The sequence below is a fragment of the Ranitomeya imitator genome, chromosome 5 (assembly GCF_032444005.1).
Source record: "Ranitomeya imitator isolate aRanImi1 chromosome 5, aRanImi1.pri, whole genome shotgun sequence".
Taxonomy (NCBI): Eukaryota; Metazoa; Chordata; class Amphibia; order Anura; family Dendrobatidae; genus Ranitomeya; species Ranitomeya imitator.
In genome coordinates, this window is record NC_091286.1 from 501,405,974 (window position 1) to 501,416,408 (window position 10,435).

Sequence of the window (10,435 nt, forward strand, 5' to 3'; positions counted from 1 at the left end):
CCGAACGCAGCTCGCGCTGTTTGGGGGAACTCGTTCGGTAGTCACTGCAGCTGCGCGGACTCCCCGGCTGACCGGAGGTGAACTCTGGAGCGTGGGAAAATTTTTCCCATGCTATCAGTTCATCTCCGTTCAGCCAGTGAGGCTGCGCAGAGATGATATAGGTCATCTGCAGTAATGTTTACAAAGGGACAGGTGCACTTGCACCAGTTCCATTGTAAACCAATTTTTTTTTTTTATAACCCTTGGATTACCAGTTAAATAAAATATGGTCTAAAACTAGGTGTCTTTATTTCATTAATATAGTACGTGACTGGGCAATATACTATGTGACTGGGCAATATACTACGTGGCTGGGCAATATACTACGTGGCTGGAGAATATACTACGTGACTGGGCAATATACTACGTGGCTGGGGAATATACTACGTGACTGGGCAATATATTACGTGACTGGGCAATATATTACGTGACTGGGCAATATACTACGTGGCTGGGGAATATACTACGTGGCTGGGGAATATACTACGTGACTGGGCAATATATTACGTGACTGGGCAATATACTACGTGACTGGGCAATATACTACGTGGCTGGGCAATATAGTACGTGAATGGGCAATATACTACGTGGCTGGGCAATATACTACGTGGCTGGGGAATATACTACGTGCCTGGGCAATATACTATATGGCTGGGCAATATACTATGTGGCTGGGCAATATACTACGTGGCTGGGCAATATACTACGTGACTGGGCAATATATTACGTGACTGGGCAATATACTATGTGGCTGGGCAATATACTACGTGGCTGGGCAATATACTACGTGGCTGGGCAATATACTACGTGGCTGGGCAATATACTACTGTATATACAATATGCTACTGTAGATAACCGTGTATTTCTTTTATCCCACAATTAATTGTAATACAATTTTTCCCTTGTTATCTGTTATTTTTTAGATTGAAAAACACCCAGAGGTCTGGGACCGGTCAAGTGAAAAGTACAAGGGGGCAAAGCGTGATGCCTGGCCCCAAATAGTTACCGCTCTCTTTCCAGAGTGGCCGAATCTCCCAAAACAGGGGCAAACAAAGATTAGTAAGTATCGATTTTTTTAAATTACTTTGAAAATGTAAGAAAAATGGATTTGTAATGTTTTATTTTTAAATTCTTAAATTTCAGTGTGCGATGTGAAGACGAGATGGCGGTCTATGACAGACAGATTCATGAAATCGCTCGAGTCCTAGTGGCAGCTCGCCGCCAAGGAAGAGGGTGCCATATGCAGACCAGCTGCAGTTCATATTGGGAAGCCGGAGTTTGAGGAGGTAGATAATACAGGTCCTTCTCAAAAAATTAGCATATAGTGTTAAATTTCATTATTTACCATAATGAAATGATTACAATTAAACTTTCATATATTATAGATTCATTATCCACCAACTGAAATTTGTCAGGTCTTTTATTGTTTTAATACTGATGATTTTGGCATACAACTCCTGATAACCCAAAAAACCTGTCTCAATAAATTAGCATATTTCACCCATCCAATCAAATAAAAGTGTTTTTTAATAACAAACAAAAAAACCAACAAATAATAATGTTCAGTTATGCACTCAATACTTGGTCGGGAATCCTTTGGCAGAAATGACTGCTTCAATGCGGCGTGGCATGGAGGCAATCAGCCTGTGACACTGCTGAGATGTTATGGAGGCCCAGGATGCTTCAATAGCGGCCTTAAGCTCATCCAGAGTGTTGGGTCTTGCGTCTCTCAACTTTCTCTTCACAATATCCCACAGATTCTCTGTGGGGTTCAGGTCAGGAGAGTTGGCAGGCCAATTGAGCACAGTAATACCATGGTCAGTAAACCATTTACCAGTGGTTTTGGCACTGTGAGCAGGTGCCAGGTCGTGCTGAAAAATGAAATCTTCATCTCCATAAAGCATTTCAGCCGATGGAAGCATGAAGTGCTCCAAAATCTCCTGATAGCTAGCTGCATTGACCCTGCCCTTGATGAAACACAGTGGACCAACACCAGCAGCTGACATGGCACCCCACACCATCACTGACTGTGGGTACTTGACACTGGACTTCAGGCATTTTGGCATTTCCTTCTCCCCAGTCTTCCTCCAGACTCTGGCACCTTGATTTCCGAATGACATGCAAAATTTGCTTTCATCAGAAAAAAGTACTTGGGACCACTTAGCAACAGTCCAGTGCTGCTTCTCTGTAGCCCAGGTCAGGCGCCTCTGCCGCTGTTTATGGTTCAAAAGTGGTTTTACCTGGGGAATGCGGCACCTGTAGCCCATTTCCTGCACATGCCTGTGCACGGTGGCTCTGGATGTTTCCACACCAGACTCAGTCCACTGCTTCCTCAGGTTCCCCAAGGTCTGGAATTGGTCCTTCTCCACAATCTTCCTCAGGGTCCGGTCTCCTCTTCTCGTTGTACAGCGTTTTCTGCCACATTGTTTCCTTCCAACAGACTTACCATTGAGGTGCCTTGATACAGCACTCTGGGAACAGCCTATTTGTTGAGAAATTTCTTTCTGGGTCTTACCCTCTTGCTTGAGGGTGTCAATGATGGCCTTCTTGACATCTGTCAGGTCGCTAGTCTTACCCATGATGGGGGTTTTGAGTAATGAACCAGGCAGGGAGTTTATAAAAGCCTCAGGTATATTTTGCATGTGTTTAGAGTTAATTAGTTGATTCAGAAGATTAGGGTAATAGGTCATTTAGAGAACCTTTTCTTGATATGCTAATTTATTGAGACATGTTTTTTGGGTTATCAGGAGTTGTATGCCAAAATCATAAGTATTAAAACAATAAAAGACCTGACAAATTTCAGTTTGTGGATAATGAATCTATAATATATGAAAGTTTAATTGTAATCATTACATTATGGTAAATAATGAAATTTAACACTATATGCTAATTTTTTGAGAAGGACCTGTATATAAAAATTGTGTTGCTTGACGTCATGATTTAAAATTGTATTTTTGTAACCTTGGATTTTCCTTTGGTCTGCAGAACAGAAAGCAACGTCTGTGCCCAAACACCTCCGGACCTTAACGAAGGTGACACCACGGTGGACAGTATTGGAGAGGAAGTACAAGACAGCAGAATGGACAGCCAAGATTCTCCGGGGAACATGTCTTTGTCCGGAAGGTCACCAGAAATAACTGATTCCCTTGGAGAACGTGACATTGGAGCACATACAGGAGAATTTTTTAACTCTAATAACACTACTTCAACTTCCTCGGACGCTGATGCCAACTCTGGTGGTGGTGTGTCGAGGCACATGGGGATGGGGGCTGCTTCTGCCCGTCCCGTGGCTTTGAGAAGGGCGGTACCAAAGAAGACCAAACAAGCTCAAATTATTGAACAGTTAACTAGCAGAACGCTCAATCTACTTGATAATTCATCAAAGCAAGATGAGCATGACAAATTTGGGTCACTTTTGGCAGACCGCCTTAGAACACTGCCACAGGACAAGCAGCAAATGTTCGTGACAGCGGACAATTGTCTGTTTATGGCAATTGATGGCACATCCACCCTACCCCCTGCTCCACAAGTTATGATGGGTATTTTTAACCTTGTCAACAACCCCATTGTGCCTCCACCACCACCACCAGCTGCTGCAACGCAGCGTTATGAACAGGCGGCAACATACAGGGCCAACCATGTAGATGCGTACAGTTATGGCCATACACCTGTACCTAGTGCAACTGGCCATCGTTCCAGTACACCCAATAGCAGTGTCTCCTCCCAACCAGACTTATTTACGGGTTATGGCTATCAACCGGAATATCATCAATTTTGAGATTTGATTTCTCATCCTTTTTGAGTAGAGATGGGAGTGTAGAGAATGTTTAACCGTTAGAGTTCCTGACAAAATATTTTAAAGTTATTTAAGTTTTGTTATAAAATGTCAGTTCATATATATTACAAACAGTTTCTTTTATGTAATAAAAGTTTATTTTACTTTATTAAAATTTTTTTATTTTAACTACTCAGAGTTCTGATTATCATAAAAATATGAAGATCGGAAAATGGGATCTGATGAAGCAACAGTAATCGATAACAACATGGAAACGATTATTGTTTAAATAATATTTTATATTTATTAACAATTATTTGCTTACAATTTGATTTTTTCAAAAGGGGCCTTGGTAGATAGGGATTTGGCGTCGGTAGATAGGGATTACGCCTCGCATTTTCACAGGTGTTAGCATCTGTGCCGTACAGACTGGTTCGTTAGTGGATAGGGTTCAGCCGTCATATGTTCTCTGCTGTTATATCTCACGTCCAGTCTTGGGCCTTGATTCTGTTTAGGCATCTGATCTTCTCTGCAGTTCAGGCTGCTCAACACCGGCACAAGAGTATTGCCAGTGCACGGCACCTTCAGGACTCATGAAGTAGTCTGCGAAGGTTTCTCTCACACGCACACCCGAGTTACATTGCCTTCCTTGACCAAAGTTGTCCACTGCATCTAATTCCGACACCTGTGGCTCCTCAACTACCTCAGTGCTGTATTCCCGAGCATAGTTTTGGAGCACACAGCATGCCTTTATCACAGTGTCCACGGTCTCCGGATCTAACTGGATGGCAGTGTGAAAGATCCTCCACCGACTACACATGATCCCGAAGGTACATTCCACATATCTTCGTGCACGGCTCAGCCTATAATTAAAAATCCTATGCCGATCATCCAGTGCTCTTCGTGGGTATGGGCGCAGCAGGTGGGACTTCAAGGGAAATGCCTCATCCGATACCATCACAAAGGGCACTGGATGTGTGGAACCCGGCAAAGGTCTTGGGGCTGGGAGCGTGCCGCCATCTCGAAGAATTTGAAGTCCAATCTGTGACGATTGCAGCACCCGAGAATCCCCAGAACTGCCATAAGCACCGACGTCGATGGCAACAAACTTGTAATGTGCGTCAGCCACCGCCATCAAGACCACCGAAAAATACTTCTTATAATTAAAGAAGCGTGATCCTGATCGTGGTGGCTTCAGCACTCTAACATGTTTGCCATCAACAGCACCTACGCAGTTGGGGAAATTGGCCACAGTTTGAAAGCTTGCTGCAACCTGCAGCCAAGTCTCCTCGGTTGGGCAAGGCATCACGATGGGCTGCAACTTCTGCCAGATGACGGTACATGTGCACCGTACAATTTGTGAGATGGTGGATTTGCCAACCCTAAATTGGAGGTGCAGGGATGTGTAGCTCTCTCCTGTGGCTAAAAACCTGAATAAAGGAAAAAAATAATTTAGAAAACCTACGAACACAAATTGTGTTGCAAGATAAAACATACACATCATGGCCACTAGCGTTATGGGGACACAGGCAGCATTGCGGCAGCATTATGAGGGAAACAGGGTGCACTCGCAGCATTGGGGCAGCATTATGAGGGAAACAGGGTGCACTCGCAGCATTGGGGCAGCATTATGAGGGAAACAGGGTGCACTCGCAGCATTGGGGCAGCATTATGAGGGAAACAGGCAGCGTTATGGGTGCACTCGCAGCATTGGGGCAGCATTATGAGGGAAACAAGCAGCGTTATGGGTGCACTCGCAGCATTGGGGCAGCATTATGGGGGAAACAGGGTGCACTCGCAGCATTGGGGCAGCATTATGAGGGAAACAGGGTGCACTCGCAGCATTGGGGCAGCATTATGAGGGAAACAGGGTGCACTCGCAGCATTGCGGCAGCATTATGAGGGAAACTGGCAGCATTATGGGGGCACTCGCAGCATAGCGGCAGCATTATGAGGGAAACAGGGTGCACTCGCAGCATTGGGGCAGCATTATGAGGGAAACAGGGTGCACTCGCAGCATTGGGGCAGCGTTATGGGGGCACTCGCAGCATAGCGGCAGCATTATGGGTTAAACTGGCAGCATTTGTGGCAGCATTTAGGGGGGCACTCGCAGCAAGGCCTTACCGCAAGGTGATGAGCAGCCTTTCTTCTGCAGAGATTGCTCTGCGCATGACCGTATCTTCGTAAGCGAGGTGTGGACCAAGAAGAATTAGAAGACGATCAAATGCCTCAATGGAAAGCCGGCAAAACTGAGAAAATTTATCTGGAAAGCTGAAAATAAAAAGGAAAAAAAAAAATTTAAATAATTTTAAACACACACATAATGTATGTTGTATATATAAAAAAAAAGTTACAAAGAAACACAGCTGTCAATATACCATTTCTCACTATATCTTACCTCCTTAAATCCCGATAAAGAACATGGAAGTGTCCCTTTTCCTCCCGTTCCTGAATAATGGGATGAACCCACATCCTTTTTTGTCGTCTGCTATCCCTTCTTCTCCGAGATTGCTCCTATGGGAGAATATAGTATGTGTTATTACATGGAACTGTACAACACATGGAATACAGCTGGCAATCTGCAATGTCATAAACTCGGCATCTCCGCAGCCTAAGGCTGGGTTCACATTGCGTTCCCCCAGTCCGTTTGACGGACTTCGTTACACCGCTGCATAACTCGGTGAAACGTAGTCCGCTAGCGCCGCCATTGACTCCTATGTCTGACATTGCTAGCCATGTGCCGTCATTTGAGTGACGGTCGGACCCCGAGACTCGGACTGCAGCGTTTCCGGGTCTGTCACTGCTAGCGCAGATAGAGCTAGCAGATGCTCCATCTGCGCTAGCGATGTGCCAAAGTCAGCACTTGCGTTACAGCAGACCGTGAACGTATGTGTTGAACGGGCTGCTGTACACATTGTGAACCCGGCCTAATACGCAAAGTGTTCACATCTAATGACATTTTCTTACCAGCTCGCTGTGGTGGTGCAGCAAAAGCAGTGCCGTATGCAACAGTAGGCGGTTCTGTTGTGGAGTTAGACGATGGTGCGGCATGTTGAATTCAACAAGGAAGCAAAATGATGAAGAGGGGTTGGACCAGGAAATGACCTCATGGGATGTTTTTTTTTTTCAACCAACTTTATCTGTTGTTAAAAAACGCAAAAAAAACCACACAAAAAACGCATGTAAAAAACGCATAAAAAACGCACAAAAAACGCACAAAAAACGCACAAAAAAAGGATGCGGATTTCATGGGTGTGGTGCCAGATTCTCCTCAGGAAAATCTCAGGAAAATTCTGCACAAAATCCTGATGTGTGCACGTACCCTAAGGGGTTGATTGTCACTTGTAGGATTGCTACTTCCAACAGGTGGCGCTATAGAGTTCAAGTCCTCTTTTTCTATGAAGAGGCAATTTGCATATGTTGTTGTTTATTGTCCTGTGTCCTGCCCATCTATACTTTGCTGTTGATTTTTATTTTTTGCATTACTAATAAATGGCATATTAGTGCATGTAAGGTAGCAAAATGCTAGATTTTGTGCACTATGTTAAAATATGGAGAAGTATACTCACATACTGTTTCCATTTTCTGGAATTTTGGGGGCCTATTTTGCAGGTATAGAGTACTTTCTGCATGTGCTTCTTCGAAAATATTTGTACGCAATGACAGTAATGTAAAAACTCCCTAAGTTTCAATCAGCTGGCATTTTAACATGTCTAAAACACAACAATAAAAAAAACCTGTTATGGCCGCGTGCACTCGTTGAGTATTTGGTGAGTTTTTTACCTCAGTATCTGTAAGCCAAAACCAGGAGTGGGTAAAAAATACAGAAGTGGTAACGTATTTTTATTGTACTTTTCCCACTCCTGATTTTGTCTTACAAATACTGTGGTAAAAAAACTCACCAAATACTCAACGTGTGAACCTGGCCTAAAGTAATTCTATCCATGAGTCTCAAATGCAGCAATTTTTCAGACAGAAGTTCAGGATAATATTACGATGGCAGCAATGTATGCCATATTTCTAGACATATCAAGCACACATTGCAGAGAATATCCACAAGGTAAATTCACTGCCATTGTGGATTTGAAATCCATAATATGTCAAATTAAGACCGCAATTTTTTTTGATGATTTCACCATTTGTAAAGCAAAGAGCCAAATATGAGTTTAGCTGGTCACATGTTCACATCAATTTTGTTATGGCGTTTCTGCTGTCGATCTCCTGTGGAAGTATGTTGTTTCCTATTTGTGTGATTTTTGCATAAATATCTTTATGAAGAAGGGATAGGAGGCCCCACCAGATAGTAAAGCCCATCTCCTTTATTTTAGTAGGCATCAAACGTATACAGAGGACGGGAGGCGTGCGGGCAGCATGACAACCTGGCTGTGGCCATTCGCATTTGATTACATGTTTGAGGCACTGTCATTATGATGCAGTGTGCCTTAGCTAAGGCTATTTTAGCTAACATGTCATCATTGTATATCTTGTGAGAAACAAACAGAAACAAGCAGGTAGAAGAGTTAGGCCACATTCACACATACAGTATTTGTTCAGTATTTTACTTCAGTATTTGTAAGCCAAAACCAGGAGTGGTAACGTGTTTCTATTGTACATTTCCTCTGATTGTTCCACTCCTGGTTTTGGCTTACAGATACTGAGGTGAAATACTAACCAAATACTGATAGTGTGAATGTGACCTTATACAAATACACTGAGCTCATTTCTTTCATTAAACCCAGAAGGACCCAAAGCTTTTGTTTTATTTAACCATTGGAATTCTTCTGTCACCATCTAGTGCAAAGCGTCGGACATGCTCTAATACCATAAATGTCAGTAATATCGGGTTACTCGTATGGCCTTTTGCCAGTAGCGTTGCTACCTGGGGTACAGGGGAGGGGGCAGTTGCCCTGGGCCCCGTGCTCTGAGGGGCCCACCCAGAGCTACACTACTGTAACTGTATCAGCATGCACAGCATGCCTATATAGACTGCACTGCCACCCTGCCGCTGTGGGGCCCTGAGAAGATGGGGGCCTGGTGCAAGCAGTGCAGCCCCCCCGCAGGTCATCTCAAGTTCAACTGTATCAGTTGGATGCTGATACAGTTGACCGCATTGATGAGTGTCGGTGCGTCCAGTCCCTCTCAGCGTCTAACGTCCCTGACGCATGAGGAGGAGAGGATTGGAGGTATTTATTTTTTTATGGTGGTGCTTTATATTATTGTAACACACAGGTGCTTAGATGCAGTGACACAGATGTGCAGAACAGGGGTTAACTATTATTTAATTGTTCAACAGCAATGAGCTCCTCGCAGGGAGACAACAGGGAAAAAGGGATGCAAAACTAAACTGTATAACGGTTGTTTAACTAGACAGTCTTTGGTTATTAGATTCCCTTACCGTGGCTCCACTGTCCGTCACTCTCGGGAAGTCTAGTGGGTAAAGGGATGCCGACGGAGGTCGATTCAGAGTCTTCAGGCGTCCTCACCCAACACACGGTCCCGCTTCTGGAGGCAGCAGGCGGTCACCAGTTTTGCCCGCTGAGCCCCTAGTCCATTTAACAGCAGAGCAGAAGAGTAGAGCTCTCTGCACAATTCCACTCAGCATGTGTCTCCCTGAGCTGCCGCTGTCACCTGAATGGCTGCTCTGCAATGCTCTGCCCGGCGTTCACTTCCCTGTGTCGGCCAATACCTGAAAGTCGATGCTGTGATGCTCTCTCCAGCACACGTTTCCCTGTGTACCTGCCAATATGGATGCGTCTCTTACGCGGCCGTACTGTCTATGCGCGCTGCGGCCTATCGCTCTCCACACTGCAGCCGTGGTCCTTACCTGTTCAGCGCTCTGGTGGGAAGCCCTCTTTAGTTCTCGCACATCCCCTTTTAACCTACTTACCCTGGCTATGCCCCCTTCACCCAGATTACCAGCTCGATCCGTCTGCAATCTCATTCCCTCCAGCAACAGGAGGTTCGGCCCCAGCAGTTCTGGACCCGGCGCTTCAGCAACACTTGCAGCCCGGTCCTCTCTTATACACTCCCGCCTTCCTTTAGCGCGCCATTATTGTACACCCACACCAGCTCTGCCACAAACTCAGGCCACCGTATCTCCCGATCTTCTTCCCAAGTGCGTAACATCTGTATCAATGTTCGATTGAAAAGTTCCCAGGCTCCATTCCCTTGAGGGTGATAAGGAGTAGTTCTGGACTTTCCGATCCGGTACAAACGGTGTAGCTCTTCCATAAGAGGGGTTTGTCTCTATGTAATGTCTTGTCTAAAGTCCACTTTAAGGGAGGATATTAGCGAAGGGAATGAGGATGTCGAGTCCATATGGGTTGAAATTCATGGAGGGAAAAATGGTAACAAAATTCTCATTGGGGTCTGTTACAAACCCCCAAATATAACAGAAAGCATGGAAAGTCTACTTCTAAAGCAGATAGATGAAGCTGCAACCCATAATGAGGTCCTGGTTATGGGGGACTTTAACTACCCGGATATTAACTGGGAAACAGAAACCTGTGAAACCCATAAAGGCAACAGGTTTCTGCTAATAACCAAGAAAAATTATCTTTCACAATTGGTGCAGAATCCAACCAGAGGAGCAGCACTTTTAGACCTAATACTATCTAATAG

The 10,435-nt window shown here is 44.7% G+C and overlaps 1 protein-coding gene and 1 long non-coding RNA gene across 2 annotated transcripts; one reads left to right on the forward strand and one right to left on the reverse strand.

The window, feature by feature from the left end:
• The first annotated feature begins 966 nt into the window (after positions 1-966).
• LOC138680841 (uncharacterized) lies at positions 967-3,754 on the forward strand. The gene is made up of 3 exons (XR_011321804.1): positions 967-1,098; positions 1,183-1,325; positions 3,025-3,754. It is a non-coding gene; the product is annotated as an uncharacterized lncRNA (long non-coding RNA).
• A 417-nt stretch (positions 3,755-4,171) lies between these two features.
• On the reverse strand, positions 4,172-6,324 carry LOC138680842 (uncharacterized). The gene is made up of 3 exons (XM_069768075.1): positions 6,213-6,324; positions 5,939-6,085; positions 4,172-5,244 (listed from the first exon to the last, which is right to left on the reverse strand). The coding sequence occupies exons 1-3, from the start codon at positions 6,284-6,286 to the stop codon at positions 4,326-4,328; spliced, it is 1,140 nt and encodes a 379-aa protein (XP_069624176.1). The 5' UTR covers positions 6,287-6,324; the 3' UTR covers positions 4,172-4,325.
• Between the last annotated feature and the right edge of the window lie 4,111 nt (positions 6,325-10,435).

Bases quoted from the DNA above. Each gene is read 5' to 3' on its own strand.
- LOC138680842 (XM_069768075.1), bottom strand. From the start codon at position 6,286: ATGTGGGTTCATCCCATTATTCAGGAACGGGAGGAAAAGGGACACTTC. The intron at 6,086-6,212 runs GTAAGATATAGT...TTTTATTTTCAG, and splicing joins CTTTATCGGGATTTAAGGAG to CTTTCCAGATAAATTTTCTC. The intron at 5,245-5,938 runs GTAAGGCCTTGC...TCCTTTATTCAG, and splicing joins AGGCTGCTCATCACCTTGCG to GTTTTTAGCCACAGGAGAGA.